Genomic DNA, 17,082 nt, shown 5'->3' with positions numbered 1-17,082 from the left:
ATCCTAGAGAAACTCTGTGTGTTTCTTTCATAATATTATCATGTTTTGTTATGTTTGTTTTTTACTTTTCTTTTTGCCTGGTTGGCTATTGCTTTTTCATCTCCCCTGCAGGTTCCTTCTCTGCACTTCCATGAAAATTTGGAATCCCTCGAGCCTCTCTTAGCCATTCTTCTCCTATTACTCTTCATTTTCTCTCAGGACTACCTTATCAACACACAAGTGTCGGTATATGCATAACCCCTAAATATTTCTATTCTGAACCCTGTCACCTTCTTTTAGCCTAGATTTACGTTTTTAAATGTCCACTGAGCATCTTTACTTGGATATCTTCCAGGCCCTTAAAACTCCCCGAGTCTAAAACTGAGCTTGTGACTTTTTCTTCCGTGTCTGACCTTCCTCCAATATACTGTTAGTTAACAGCATCACCATCTAGTCCTTTACATTTTCAACCTAAGTGCTTTTCATTTCTGATTATTTCACTCCCCACCATGATTGTTCCTGCTGTCATACGTCCCTCATGTCTGACCTGAACCATTATAATAGACTCCTAACAGGACTCTGCATTTACTTTATCCCTTCTAATCTCTTCCACCCATGCAGAAAAAAAGGAAATGTAAATATCATCACATCACACTCCTCTCCTTTCAAATCCTTCAGTTACCTTCCTGCTGTTGGAATGCCATGTTCATTGCACCCCAAAACCCCATTGCCTCTTGCTCTGCCAAGCTATTAAGGGAGAGAAAAGCACTCAGACAAAGACGCTGGGGTTTGGAGATAACCTCCAGATTCCAGAACATGCCATTTTTATCTCCTACAGCAGGGCCTCTGCACAAGCGGCTTTCTCTTTCTGGACCACTCTCCTCACCCCCATATCTCTTGCCTACTTGGCTCCTAATCTTATACTTCAGATCTCTGATCTCTCATATCTATGTATAGGTCCATTTATCATATTCTTTCATAACATTACATACCTCTTGTTATAATATTTCTTATAGTTAGCGATTCATCACTGCCTTTATTCTAGGGGATTGAAGTTCATAAAGTAAAGTGATATATCTGTGGTTACTCAAATTAAAAGTGGCTAAAATTAAAGCCAAATCCAAAATTGCCGGACTCTTGAGCCCTTGCTTCTTGCCCCTCACCATGCTGGTTTTTGTGCCCCATGTAACTATACTCACAGTCTTTGGGGTTTTAATTTCACTCTTGATTTAAATTCAGAATTGATTTTGTGCATTTCCCCAGGCCATATTTGACTACTTTCAAATAAGAACAAAAACACCACAAAGATTTCATGAGGAAATCATTCAGTTTAGTGGATACAATCTTGTTTTATGTTTTAATGAGTATTATTATCCATCATTTTCATAATTCTTTTTATTGGCACAGGCCAGGTGGGGTAGCTTATCAGATGCAAGTCATGCTTATCCCATTGCAGTTATCAACTCACAGCAATTAAGTGAAATGGAGTTCTTTATAGTCGGTGCAAGTACTTATCTGTTTCCAAGTTCAAATGGAAAATTTAATGAGCTTACAAATGTGGAGATGGAAAGGATTGCATTCTTTAAGGTAGCAATGCTTCCGAACCAGGTGCCAATGACACATTTTGGAATCTCTTTCATTTGGATCTTTTCAAATATAAAATGTAAAGTAAGACTTGCCAGGGCCACCTGATTGCCCTTCTCTGCTTATTCAGAAATCTCCATAGTGATATTTCTCTTGGGCTTACTTTCTGTTTTCTGACACTCCAGTCAAAATAAAACAGAAGCAAAGCCTTAGAAGGGAAAGAAGAGGGGACAGTTCTTCTAAATCTTTGTTTCCCAACACACTTCTGTAGGAAAAAGGACAGAAAAATTTGTCATCATGTTTAAAAATAGTGCATGGTCCCAGGAAAGAAAATAAAAAAGAAAGACAATAGGGCATAGAGATTGTGTTCTGCATGTGGAGGTTTTAATCCACGTCTGTGTGTCTGGTCCGGATTTGCTGAATTAAAGATGGACTCCTGCAGTTGACTTTGCTGAGAGAGGCACTTCATAAGCCATGGGTTCATTTTAGCTGGCCCTGGAAGCTTCTGGGGCATTGCACAAACACCCCAACAAGTCCTGGTATGGGGAATACTGTGCCCATGAGCCAACTCTCAGCAAGTTTTCTGCCTGTGAATTGGTATCCCGAAGAATCCTTGACCGGCTGCCTCCTGCACGCCCCCTACTGGGGATTGAGCTCACAACACAGACATGTGCCCTTGACTGGGACAGAAAACCAGGGAGCTCACCTTTGTAGGCATGGAGCTAGTTGAAAACACTACATAAATCCAACCATGTAGTGTCTTCCTGGAGTCTGACCAGACAACCTGAAAATCACCCAGAAAACCAGGGCCTGGCAGTCAGATGGCATGGGAAAGAAGAACATGAGAGTACCTGCCTGTGGGCAGATCATGATACAGTTTATTCAGAGGCCTGAGAACAAATGACTTCATCATTTTCCTTATGACACTTCGCCCTCTGCAAAGGACTTAGGACAGAGTCGCAGCAAGGAGGCCAGGTTTGGATGGGAAAACCTCAATGAAAAGAGCCAGGTGTAGAGTTCAGGAAAGGGTGGGGTCAGTTGCCGTTAGTCAACTTGGAAAAGGAGATTTGGGAGGACATGGGGTGAACAAAGGAAAAGGACTAAACCTTAAGAGCATCCCTGGTGAGAGTTGCTCTTTCATGAGCAGCATAAAGCAGAAAACCCCTATAACACCTGAAATATCTATGTATCTACCAGGTAACAAGTCTTGGGGTGTCACTCTGTGGGAAGAACCGCAGCTGGTGCTAGAGAAGCAGTGGTGAGTCAAATGAATAGATCAATAAAAATATGGTCTCCTACACCAATGGTGCTTACAGGGCGGGGCAAGATTTTTTGCGCTGGTGACATTTAATTTGAGATCAAAAGGTGAGTAGGCATTTGAAAAACAAACATGGAATAGTATTCCAGAAAGGGAAAAAGAATAGCATGTATCATCAGGTCCCTCAGGAGTTAAATGTCAGACATGCTGGAAGGAAAGGAGAGGAGATAGTATAGGTGGATGGTGTTGTATCAGGCATATCTTTTGTATCATGTATATCCTTTACGCGTCCTTATATTCTTTGTCCCCTAGGATTAATATGTTTGCAACTATATTCGACATGAAATAACATTTATTTAAAACGTATCATTTAATACACTTGGACATAAATATTCACGCATGGAAATACCATATTTGAGACAATAATATATCCATACCTCTCCAAAGTTTCCTCATGTCATCCCCATCCCCAGTTCCTCTTTCCAGGTATCCACTTGCATGCTTTCTATATACTATACATTGGTTTTCATTTTCCAGAATTTTATACAATTCGGATGATGCAACAGGTACATTTTTGGGGGGTCTGACTTACACTCAGCATAATTATTTTGAGACTCATATGTATTGTTACTTATATCAATAGCTCATTCCTTTTTATTTCTGCGTAATATCCCATTGTATGGATATCGCACAATGTGTTTATCCATTCACCTGTTAGCAGGCATTTGGATTGTTTCCACTTTTTTGCTATTACAAATAAAGCTGCCATGAAAATTTATGTACATAATGAACATGTTCATTAGTCTTGGCTAAATCTCTAGGAATGTAATGGCTATGCCTAAGGTACACATATGTTTAACTTTCATGAAATTATTTCTTAAGTGGTTATATCATTTTACATTTCTACCAAGAAGTACATGAAAGTCAAAATTGCTCCACACCCTTGGTACAGTCATTCTTTAATTTTCAAAATTCTAGTAGGGATGCCATATATCCCCAAACAGATTAACTTTCAATTTCATAATGATTAATGATGTTCGTATTTACCATCTAGGTATTTTTATGTATGTATTTGCCATCTATATATCTTTGGTGAAGTGTGTATTCAAATCTTTTGCCCATTTCAAAATGCAGCTGTTGTCTTCTTATTGAGTAGTAGGAGATCCACTTATATTATATATAAGTTCATGTTATTGAATATATATTTTTTGTTGAATAGTCAATGTTGTTGAATATATAGTATAGATACAAGTCTATATTTTGAAGAGCCAACATTAATTTTGATGAAGTCCATTTTATTGATTTAAAATTTTTCATGCTTTGTATCTTTTGTATTGTAGTTAAGAAATCTTTGTCAAACCCATGATTACTAAGATTTTTCTCCTATGTTTTCTTCTAATAGTTTCATGGTATAAAATTTTACATTAAGGTCTCAAGTCAAGGTTCATTTTTATGGATATGGCTATTCTACTGTTACAATGTCATTTTTAAAAAGATCCTTTCCCCTTTGAATTGTCTTGGCATCTTTTTATAAATCAATTGGTCACATATTTTTTGCATATATTCCTGGACTCTCTTGTCTGTCTATAAGTAGGCCAATACCATAGTGCCTTGATTACTATAACTTTATAATGAGTCTTGGAACAAATAGGTTTAAGTCCTTCAACTTTGATTTCTTGACTACCAAAACATCGTTTTGACTACTCTATATCTTTTGTATTTCCACATAACATTTAGAATTAGCTTGTCAATTTCTGCAACAACAAAATTCCTCTTGAAATTTTCAGTAGAATTGTACTCAATCTATATATTAACTTGAGGAAAACTGACATCTTAATATTATTGAGTCTTTCAATCCATAAACATGATGTGTCTTTTCATTTATTTGTCTTTTTAAGATTCTCTCTATAATGTTTGGGTAGTTTTCAGTGTACATGCTTCATGTATCTCTATGTGCTTTATATTTTTGAGATTGTGTAAATAATAATTACATGTTAATTTCTGCTTATTTGTTGTTATTAAATAGACATACATTTAATTTTTGTATCATCTATCATACAACTTTATATCATGCAAACTTGCTAAGCTTCCTTACTAGTTATACTAGCTCTTTGTAGATTCTATCAGCTTTTGGCATAATCATGTTATGAGAACACAGATGATTTTTCTTCTATTCCAAAACTGAATGGACTTAATTTCTATTTTTGCTTATTCCACTGACTAAACTTCCAGTAGAATGTTGAATAGAAGTGGTGAGAGTGTATATTCTTGCTTTATTCCTGACCTTAGGGGAAAAGCAGTCAGTCCTTTACAATTCGGTATAGATTATACATATTCTTCACAAGTGTGATGAAGTTCCCTTCTATCCATACTCTCTGAGAATTTTAATCAGGGATTAATATTAGATTTTAAGTAAATTTTCCGTTTAATCAATAATTAAATTATTTTTCTTGACTATTAAAATTGTGAATCACATTTTTTAATTTTTAAAATATTAAACTAACCTTGAATTCCTTATATAAACCCCACTTGGTCATGATGTGTTACTTTTAATATCTTGCTGGATTTGATTTCCTAAACTTTTGGTAAGAATTTTTGCATCTATGTCAATGAGGAATATATGTCTGTAATTTATTTTCTCTTATGTCTTTGTCTAATTTTCATATAAAGGCAATGTTGGCATCATAAAATGAATTGGAATGTTTTCCCTTCTCTTACTTTCAGTGATTGTGAAGACGCTGAGATGATAGAACACAATTGGATCTAAAGGAATTCATCTTTTAAAAGATAGCATTTTCTCTAATTGAATTATTCTCTAACTTTAGTGTGCATGAGAAACACCTGAAGATTTTCTTTCTTTTATTTTTAAGCATCTCTTCAAGGAGAAGGCTTTTTAAAAGTATATATTTTTATTGATTTCAGAGAGGATAGGAGAGTGAGAGAGACAGAAACATCAATGATAAGAGAGAATCATTGATTGGTTGCCTCCTTCATGCCCCCCAATGGGGATCAAGCCTACAACCTGGGCATATGCCCTGACAGGGAATTTCACCGTGACCTCCTGTTTTATAGGTTGATGCTCAATCACTGAGCCACATTGGCCAGGCAAAATTTTCTTTTTAAAATTTAATTTTTTCCATCACCATTGAAAATTTTCTTTTTAATAGACATTTTTATTCAGAGCGTCCAAAATGAATCCTTACTTGACATTTACAAAGAAAAACAAATATCCCCCAGTTATTCTGTTATAGTAGATCTGTGTTATGAGGGTTCTTAGTCTATTCAGTGGTTCTCAAAACATGTTTCACAGACTAGCAACATCAGAATCACCTGAGGATTTTTTTTTTTTTTAATGCAAATGTTCTGCCCGCACTTCAGACCAACTCTGGGAGGGAAAGTAGGTGGCAGTCTACCCTTAATAACTCTCAAGGTGACTCCAATGCACACTAAAGTTTGAGAACTACTACATTATGTTAATAAGAGCTAATCAAAAGGAAAAAAGGCACAATTAACTGTGTATTTTGTGTTGTACATTGAGATTATTTCTTTTGTACTGACTTCTTTTTGTGTGTGACATATATGAAAGATCTTGGAGTCAGGAAGGAGGGAGGGTAAGTCAGATGTTTGAGTAGTGTGGAGCATGTATGGATCATCTGTAGTACAATGGAGAAGCAGGCTGACGAGATTGTTAGTCTCTATTGGATGTCTGCTTCAGCAGTGTGATTGTCAACCTTTATTGGTGTCCACTCCCAATTGTGCAATCTTCTCTCCAATTCTGAACTGTTCAAGGTAGAGGGGTGGAAAAGGCAGTTTCTTGGATTTGTACACAGTTATTTTGCCAAATGAGTGAAGGGGAAGGAGAAATGGATTCAGTAAGTGAGGGTATTTGCAAGAGAGTAAATGACTGTAATCATGCACCAAAGTCTGTATGCTGTATAAGGAGAGACATGAAGACAACAAGAGGACAATAACAGAAAGAAAGTTCTGAGATCTATGGATAAAAGGTCTTGATGAGATGGAAGAACTGTTTCAGTCGACATATTTCAGAAAATGAGCTGGGAATATAAGTAATAATGGCTGAGAAGTGAAATGCTTTTTTGTAATGAGTTCTGTTGTTTTTATGCGATAAGAAGCTATAAGATATGATCTTGATAACAGCGATTGAGATAGTAGAGATGCCAGATCATAGGTATTGAGGAAGTCATGGAATGGGTGAATAAACATTCACATACATATTGAAGTTCTTTTTCATAAGTGATGCCAGTCATAATAGTGGGTGAATGACAGCCAAAGACCAAATAATAAATGCGGTGGCATCATAAAATAAATTGGAAGTCATCACCGGCACAGGAAGGCTCTGATGGACACACATTTTGTTTCTGTAGCAGATTATTTTGAACCCAACCATCATTTCAAAAAGATATGTCCCCCATATGTCCTAACGTCATTTGATGTCTTTTGGTAAGATGCATAACTGAGCTATGTGAGTATGAGGTCTGACTTAGCCATGCAGATCAAAATGTAGCAATCAGCTGTCCTGCAGACCGTTGCCAAGAAATTGCATGCTAATAAGTTCCTCATGTTTTCCTATTCATGACAGGAACAAAAACGTTTGCTTTGAAAGGAGATACCAGCTTAAAAGTACAAGGATGAAGATTGTCTCAGCTGTGCCCTGCTAACATCCATTCTAATTTCTTTTTTTTTTTCAAATTCGCAGAGAGTGAAGAAGTTTATCAAAGGCAGGTGCTGTCAATTTCATGTATCATCTTTGGGATTGTCATCGTGGGCATGTTCTGTGCAGCATTCTACTTCAAAAGCAAGTAAGACCATTTCTCTCAAGTGTTAAAAGGTTACTTCTCAGAGGAAGCACTTTGTCTTTTTTAAGTTCTCAGTCTTTGCTCCTGACAGAGGGATCTTGTAAAAATGGGCCCGTCCAACATTTAGAATGACTTAGAATCTTTTGTAGACTATGGTGAGTGTACTAGTATATTACACATTTGCATGTATGTGTGTGTGGTTTATCTTTGATGCACATAACTACCATCCTTCTCTGTGCTCATAAAAACTCTACCTTCTTTGCACATTTTGATTATCTGCCAGGATTAAAGTCTTAACATTTGCCTGTGACTAAGGAGCTAACTCTTGTGACCAGAGAGGTCACACTGCTGTAGACCTAAACATTATCAACCAGGATCTATTGTTTTTCTTTAAAAAAAATCTACATGTTTTCTTTCATAGTGTTTTTATCTGATACTCATAAAGGTTTTAGCCAAATGTGAAATATGAAAAATTATAAAATCTATTTTAGTTCCCCAGTTGGTATACATATCTTGAATATGTCCTATACTTTTTTGCCAAGAAACCAGACCTTCTGCACTTGTTTTTTACTAATAATGTAGGCTAATATATATATATACAGCTATGTAAGTATATATGTCTATCTGCATATATATTTATTTTAAATGAACTTTGAAAAAGATATTTTATTTATGATATTAGCAAAATATGCACTTAAAATAGGAAATATGGATAAAAATACTATATTTTTTGGTTTCTTGTAAGGCACGTAGGCCTGAATAAGTTGGCACAAATTCTATTCCTACAGCTTGTTGAAATCCAAGCCAAAGCTTAATTGCTTTTCATTGGACATATATTTTTCTATCCATTTGTTCTTCTAAAAATTAACCAATTTCCAGATATAGTCTATTATACCTGTCTGCATGTATGTTGATTTGCAGAAAAATAATGGAAACTCAGGTCTGAATCCAGAATTAGTAACTATTATTTTTTAATAAACTAGTTTACATTTTCAGAATTACTGTGAAAAGAGTACGGAGAGATTCCATATACCCAGACTCAGTTTCCCCTGTTTTTGTCTTACATTAGCACGATGCATTTAATATTGATACATTATTACTAACTAAATTTCATACTTCCAGATTTCTTAGTTTTTACCTAATGTGCTTTTTTTGTTCCAGGGCTACATCCAGATGCCACATTATATTTAATTATTACATCTCCCAGGCAACTCTGGGCTGTGATGTTAGTGGGTTTTGTTTTTATCTTTTTTGTGTGTTTGTTTTTTTATTGCTCATTTTATTTTTTAAATTTTTATTGAATTTATTGGGGTGACATTGGTTAATAAAGTTGTTTAGGTTTCAGGTGTTCATGTTCATTTTAAACACTTATTCTTTGTCAGAGACACTGAGCTTTTCATGTATTATCTCCCAATTTTTACAACAATTGGAATTGTGTGTTATTGCTGCATTTTTTAAAATATCAGGATTTAATTTTAAAATATTAAGTTGTCAAAGCCATACAGTAGAAAATTGCAGATGGAATCATTTTTTAAAAATGATTTTGATTATTTTTCAATTATAGCTGGCATACAATATTACATTAGTTTTAGGTGTACAGCATAGTGATTAGACATTTATACCTTACCAACAGATGGAGTCTTTGAAGTTGCACTGTTCTAGTTTCAATCACATGCTTTACACCAACCACATTGGCTCATATAATCCTTTCACGGGATGGTGCAACTGCTGGGGGTGAATGAGGAATGCCCTGCTCTGGTGCAACCCAGAGCACTTTCTAATTTTATTTTTCTAGGGAGGCTACACGGCACAGTGGCTGTGATTTTACATGCATTCAAATCTTCAGGCTGCCACTTGCTTGTTATGAACTATTAAGCAAATTACATCCAGTCCTTTACCCTTGATTTTCTTTTTTTTTTTTAATGGCCAAAATATATCTCCCTTCTAGATTGTGTTGAGGATTAATGGGATAATACTGTCAAAAAGACACCACAGTGTATGAAAGAGTAGGTACTCAGTGGGGCTTGCTCTTGTTAACAGCCCCGTTTGCCACTCGGGAACTTAGGGGCCAAGTAACCCCAGGTGAAGAGAGCGCCCTGGAGCAGGGGACAGGGCGGTGCAAAGTTCTCCATGCTTCTGCTGTGCAGGAGAAAGAAATTGTGTATTTAACAATAGCAAGTTATTAGGAAGCAGTGCTTCATTGTTATTTTTAGAGTGTGATTTTTAGTTGTACCACATTTAAATGGAAGACTGATGATCACACTCACAAGACTGCGAACAGCTGGGTAACTAGGGCCTTCCAGTTCAGGGCGGCAGTGGGCTCTGGGACACCTCCTCCTGCGGCTCAGGGAGCTGTCCGGGGTTTAATGGAAACCTGTTCAATGTCAGTTTCATCATGAGCCAATGCAGGAACACTCTTCCAGAGCTTGCCTTCTGCCTGCCCAGCTGGGACAGGTTTTCATTAAAAACAAATAAATAAGAAAATGTGAGAAGAATAAAGTGATAATAAAAAGTGAATTCTTTCCCAGGTGGAGTTATAGTTCTCATTAGGAGTATATTTCTTTCTTCTGTACAATTTCCAGGCATGGTCTTCCTTTACTGCCACATCCCACACCAGGCATCTAATCTACACAGCTGAGGGCAACCTGCATTTTTATAATACCCTGATCCAGGACTCTCTGTGCTGATGCTGGAATTCCAAGTCCCCTCCCAAACCCTTCATCAGACTCCACCTTGACCTTTCCTCACTTTCATAGATTAAAGTTGTTTTCATGTGTATACTTTCCTTACTTCATCTTGAAAGCCCCAAGTTCTAAGATTGTAGGACCTCTATCACTGGTTTCCAAATAAATTTACTTAAACCTCCATCCTGTATACCAGGATGTACTATTTCTGGTGAGAGAAAGTCAGGAGTTACCAAAAAGCTCACATTCTCTTGGTCACTTCTGTTGTAATCCTCATAATCCCCCAAATTCCATCACTCTGGTCCTTTCTCCATTCTCTTGTCACCCTTGTTATGGCATGACCTCAGCAGATAGAATATTATAGCAAACTGTTAGCTGCTGAGGTAGAAGTGATGAACACCTTCTTGAATTTAGAAGATATTCTAACTGAATTAACTAAAACCCAACGATTCTGAAGGACCCAATGGAAGCAATTCTCATCACTCCCAATAAATCAGTACATCCCCCACATAGCTAACAGAACTATTAGTTGAGCCTTTCAATCTGGCTGATATGGCTCACATGCAACTATATATTTTCACAGGTTTTCTTTTTACTTTCAACTCGCCTGGGTAAGAAGGGTGAGACTGGCTGTAGGAGTCCTTGGCAGACTTTGGAAATGCAGGACGTGATTCAACTCTAAGAATGGAAGGGGATGGGAGAGGAGGTGCTCCAGGAGCAAAGGCTGACAAATACTGGTCACAACTGGGAAGGCACAGGAGAAAAACAAGCGGCTGCTCCTGGTACAAAGCAGTCATTGCGGCAACTGCTCTGACCATCGGTGGTCCCTCTCTGAAGTAAGACATTGTAGGCCACAAAGAAAGCCTCGTAAGGACAGCAGTGAATGCTCTGGTCTGCTGCTACGATGCTCTTCAGTGGTGGAGGGCTTAGTCCCCCAGGTGCTAAAACACAGTTATGCTAGGACTTACTTTTCTCAAGCACATACTCTGACCTGAGATGGACCACAGTTGGTGACAGCTCAATGTGGGGCTCTGAAGGCCTAGACTTTTGCCCAACATGCGGTGCAAGGCCATGCCAGTTCCAGAACTCGCTGTGGGATTTACTGAGATCTTCATGGCATTCCAACTTCTCCTTCAGTCCGGTCCTGTTTCCTTCCCTTTGCTTCCACTGGTGCCAATCCGAAGAGCCCTCCCTAGTAAGAATTCTGCACACTCTCTCCATCTCAGTGTCTGCTTCCCCAGGAACCCCACCTGCGACATTGCAAATGTTTACCAACACACTTGTGACATCAGATATGCCACTACTTACTTCTCCTTTCCTTCTGAAGAATTGAGCCAGAGAAACTTAAAACTCAGTTAACTATGCAATGTTGATACCGACACTGCTGGCTAGTAGGGTTCCAGTGTGCAATGCCTGCATCTTTCCCCAGAGCAGTTCTCATGAGAGGGTTGATGGTACAGCGATCATTTTCTTCTGTTGGTAGTTCCTGGGGAAAGGATGAGAGAGCAAAAATGTGTGTGCCTGGGAAAGGGCAGGAATAACAGAGAAGGAGGCAGGTTCGAAAAGGAAAGCCCATTGATTCTGGAATATTAGTGAGTTGGGACTTGAGTGAAAAGGAAGTAAAGGAAAGTAAATGATAAAAGGGTTTAGGAACTGTTCTCAAACATTTTATAAACACAATTCCTTCAGAAATTTATATTTCACAAACACTGAATTATGGAATCACTGTAAGATAGTGTTTCTTATATTTAATTCTTAAGAGAGGAAGCCCTCTCACTGCTTCATGATGAGTTACTCAGGTGGAACTTTCTGATCTCCCATTTGCTTCACCAGTGAATTCCTGATAGGATTTCTTGACTATGATGTGCTTCTAAAAATGCTGATGTGATTGATTTATTTTTAACAATAGGCTACAGATTAGCTGTTAGGAAGTAGATAAATAATTACAACTAGATTAAAGCAATTTAGAGCACTGGAGATAAAAGCCCCCTAAATAATTGAAAAGATGAAAGAAATATTTAAATAGAGTGCATCACACTGGTGTAAATTCAAAAGAAGCAATGGCACTCAGAACCTCCAAATCCTGTGGCAAATGCTGAGCGATGCGGTTCATGCGATCTTTTCTTTGTTCTCTGAGCCAGTGTTCTAATTCCTCTGCAGCATCTGCCTGTACAAGCATGCTAACTGGTGAGCCTGGGAGGAGCTCAGCATTCCACATGCCCTCTCACGTTTAGTTTCCACAGGATGCATAAAAGATAGCTTTTACAGAATCCATTTGCAGGTGAAGAAACAGGCTCAGAGACGGTTAGGAAATCAATCTCTTTTGTTTCAGGAAATCCAGATGAAACTGGAGGGTGGCAGAGCTGGGGTGCAAGTCCCAGCCCCTCTGAGACCTGAGCCCCAGCTCTGCCTGCTGGAGGCTCCCTTCCAGGCCAGCGCTCTGCTCCACCAAAGCTCTGTCCTAGGCAGGGCCTTGGGCAAGAGGAGGAGTTCAGGGCAGATGACTCTGCCGAGGTTTTTTGTTTGCTTGCTTGTTTTATTGGTGCTGAGTCTTCTGCTGATAGGTAATTGCTGCAAAGCCCTTGGGACAGAGCATCTGTTGCATCTTGCTGGTATAGCCAGCCCACATATGCAGGCAGGGGTCCTTTATTTGGAGTCCAAAAACTGAGAGTAGGCTCAGCCTTCCCTCTGAGAAACTGTGGGACCACGGGCAAGTGCCTTGTCCGTTCTGAGTGGTGGTTAAAAGTACTGAATACGTGGCCACACTGCCTGGGTCTGCATCCAGCCCTATAGCACTTCCTGGCAATGTGCGTGTAGGCAAATAATCTAACTTCCTGTGCCTCAGATTTCCTATCTAAATGGGCACAGAATTAATGCCTCATCACACAGAATTATTGTGAAGAATAAGTGAATTGATAGATGGAAAACATTTAAAATGATTTTAGGCCCTAGCCGGTTTTGCTCAGTGGATAGAGCACCAGCCTGCAGACTGTAGGATCCCAGGTTCAATTCCAGTCAAGGGCACATGCCCGGGGTTGGGGGCTCAATCCCCAGGAGGGGGCATGCAGGAGGCAGCTGATCAATGAATCTCTCTCATCATTGATGTTTCTGTCTCTCTCTTCCTCTCCCTCTCTGAAATAATAAAAATATATATTCTTGAAAAATAATGTTTGGAACATAATAGGTACTATTTAAGAGTTAACTGTTTTTGTTAGTTACAAAAATGTTGATGACAACAATAATGAGCTGGTTCTAAACTGTAAAAAAGAAAATATACACTTATTACGGTACACATGTCAGTCATGCAATCAAGCTACATGCGCTTGACTTGTAAAGATACAAATGTAACTTTGTAGTATGTTACATGTAGGTGGCTGTTAGGTCCAAGCTTCATATTTTCCACTGGTCACTTCCTCAGAAGATTTCCAATTCTTTGCAGCTGACCGCTCAGGGTGAGGGACCCCTTGCATCCATGAGGGCAGGGACCATCCATTAAGTTTCTGTTCACCTTCAGAACACCCTGGGCATGCGTCCCTGGGAGATGATGGGCAATACCACCTTCTCTCCAAATTGAAAGGTGTTCTTGGTAGAGTTGAAAATAGGGAAGGATTCCCATTAAAAAGAGAATTAAACTGAGTTTCATCTAGTAAATGACAGATGATAGGAATGAATGAAACAATATGCATAGCATACATATATATAACAATTTATTCATTTATTTATTTAAACCTGCAGAAAACAAGCTAAACAACTTCAAGAGCAGCTGAAAGAGCCGCAGAATGGTAAAAACTATAGTCTCAAAGCATCCAGCACAATGGCAAAGTCAGAGCACTTGGTGAGGAATCATGTCCAGCTGCAGAATGTAAGTTACCTGTCTCTGCATCTCTTCCCACAGCCCTCCTCAGTGCTCCCAGGCCAGACAGGGGTGGGGAGCCTGTAATCAGACTTGTATGTGTATTTTTACACTACTTTGGAGATTTTTTTTTCTTAAACCACCTTGCAGTTCCATGGGTGCACATGAACGCATACATGTACTGGATAAAAGAGAACAGTTAAATCTCGGTCTGGATTACAATAGGTAATATAAACTTGTCTCTGGAAGCAAAGGGAGCTTCAGTTGTTTGTTCCATAATCACTTACTGAACCCTTACTTTGTGTCAGAAATTGTGCTGGGCACCAGGGATACAGTGTTCCCTGCCATCTGGCAACTTATATACAGTAAAAAATACAGACACTGGAATCAGGGATGTGTGGGCTGAGATGGTTTCTATTGCAACAGAAATTGGAGAAGGGACCAAAGAGGAAAGGGGAGAGGGGTCAGGTGGAGGCTGCCTCTTAACAAAGTCAGGCTTGAGCTGATTGTTGAAGAATGTGAAAGGTTCATCAGAGAGTCACAGTGCAGAGATGGAGCAGACAGAAACACCGAAGTCATGAATCCTAAGAACGCACCTGCAAGGGAAGCGTGTGAGAGAAGTCCAAGGTGAGAGAGGTGGCAGGTGGGCGTTGTGGACCCACAGTCAGTACTTATAACAACTTGAAGTTTAAGGCAAACTCTTTGAATCTTACATCTTTCTAAAGGAGTTTTCATCTTTTCTGAGATATACTGCAAAATGCTGAATCAAAGGCAAGTGGATACCGCCTAAGACATGCTGAAATATTTCTCTCAGGGTAGCAATTCTGTCCCACACAAGGTTGCACTTCCTGATTCTCAGGCACAAAATGAAGGAACAGAGGGCACAGTAAAAATCTAGTATTTGAGAATAATAGTCAATCACCATGACACATTCCACCCCTCCAAATGCATAAATCACTGGGAATGTGTACATCATTTGTGACTCCAAGATATCATTACCCAAACAGTTACCATTTTGCTGGGCATAACAGATGTACTTAGATGTTTAATGTGGATTCATAAATCAGGATTGCTTCCCAGCAAAGTTTTATTTAACTTGTAATCAAGGCTATGTGTAGAGATTGTTCTTTTCTGAAACAGAGAGAATGCTTTTGCTAATGATTTCTAATGAGTATCATCCCACCACCCTCAAACAAATGCAGTGATGGAGGGCTTCAATTCCTTAGCATCTGGACCTGTCAAAGATAAACAAAGCCAGCCACTAGCTCAAATAGTAAAGAGAGACTGTAATCAGTAATATACTGCTGCATTATGGAAGAGGGTCCAGTGTGAACTGAATTCAACTTCAGTTTGTTCAGAGGTGACTGAGTGGTTGTTGATTTTTTTTTTTTTTTGTATTGTTTTAAATATATTTTTATTGATTTCAGAGAAAAAGGGGGAGGGAGAGAGAAATAGAAACATCAATCATGAGAGAGAATCATCTATTGGCTGCCTCTTTTGCACCCCCTACTCGGAATAGAGCCTGAAACCTGTGCATATGCCGTGACTGGGAATCAAACCGTGACCTCCTGCTTCCTAGGTCGATGCTTAACCACTGAGCCACACCGGCCCGGCTTGACTGGGTGTTTTAAAGAAAGAATGAGAGAATGGGATGGGGGAAACAGCGGGAGCTTAATAGAATCAGGTGTCAATGTAAGAAATGTTTAAACCTGTAGAGGATTTTTATGAGTTTATTTGAGCAAAACTGACATCTTCTGGGATGCAAAATTTCAAGGGACTGAGAAAACGCTCCAGGGAATGGCAGCTTGGCACCTTACTTTGTACATTACAATCAAAGAAGGAGGCCCACGGGGTGACATGAAACCCATTGGTGATTTAGGGAGGCGGGAGAAAGCAAAGCTGAATATCTCTGGGGTTGGATAAAAAAGTAAAATAAATAGACCCATACTTCTTTTACATTTGTGGGTATAGGAGAGTTAACAGTCAACAATTAACAATAACAATGAAGGCATTTGTGGTCTCCACCGTGATGCCCTGAGGTGTGTGGTGGAGGAGGGGAAATTACCCTGACATTCCAAAGGTATGTTTACATGCAAAAGGTCAGTAGACAGGTTCAGATAAGGTAAGGATTGACCTTTGTCAGGGAAGATACCAGCCTAGGCTATGACTACCCACCATGACTAACTTTTAGTTAGAAAGTTTTAATTTCGGACCATCCTATGTGGTTACTTTATGTCTCTGAGTTTGTAAGGCCACCCCCACACAGGACTCTCCTGAGCTGTCACGTTTAGTACATGGCCCCTTTTCATCTTCTGGGAAGTGAAAGATTACAGAGTTGATCAGTGTAAATGCGATTAAGCCAACATTTATAGCATCTGCTGGCTGGCAATTATTCAATTTAGGATTATATACTTCCTCAGAGACGGGGAGACAGAAGCCCTAGCCTTCTTATTGATTACATTTCAAAGAAATGGCTTTCAGGTCCTTGAGAGACACTCCTGAGTTGTAGGAGATTCATCTACACCTCAGAGTGACAAAGAAAGTTTACAGGTGTAAGCCCTGTTCAGCAAATGCCCTAGAAAAGGGAGGTCAGGGGCCCTTGCTCAAGTGTTGGCTAGAACACAGGGTGAATTATTTTGGAGGCCTTGAGGGTTTTGTTTGTTTGTTTGTTCTCAGGCAGGCCCTCTAAGAGGGCCCAGGGTCAGCCTTGAGATGTTATAAACTATGTTAGAGTTCAGTCATCTTCTAGTGTGGCTGTGAGTGGGTGAGTGGATGAAATAATTTGTACTGAGAATCTACAGTTTTATAGGCCAAAGTTGAGGCCTTCTCAAAAAGAGGGCTCAGCGGAGCCTGTCTAAAGTTTGGTCAAGTCCTGGCAGTGTGGCTCAGTTTGTTGAAGCATTGTCC

At 39.1% G+C, this 17,082-nt stretch overlaps 1 protein-coding gene across 3 annotated transcripts in view; it reads left to right on the top strand.

Moving 5' to 3' along the window:
* Positions 1–17,082, top strand: part of NRG3 (neuregulin 3) — a 1,064,346-nt gene that overhangs the window by 1,022,937 nt on the left and 24,327 nt on the right. For all 3 annotated transcript variants that reach the window (XM_054729073.1, XM_054729072.1, XM_008149153.3), the window contains exons 5-6: positions 7,539–7,641; positions 14,058–14,184. In XM_054729073.1, the coding sequence (XP_054585048.1) occupies positions 7,539–7,641; positions 14,058–14,184 (230 nt within the window). The remainder of the gene's footprint in view (positions 1–7,538; positions 7,642–14,057; positions 14,185–17,082) is intronic.

This window comes from Eptesicus fuscus, chromosome 17 (genome assembly GCF_027574615.1).
Source record: "Eptesicus fuscus isolate TK198812 chromosome 17, DD_ASM_mEF_20220401, whole genome shotgun sequence".
Classification (NCBI taxonomy): domain Eukaryota; kingdom Metazoa; phylum Chordata; class Mammalia; order Chiroptera; family Vespertilionidae; genus Eptesicus; species Eptesicus fuscus.
Note: the sequence above shows the minus strand (reverse complement) of the source record. Positions and strands in the feature narration are given on the sequence as shown.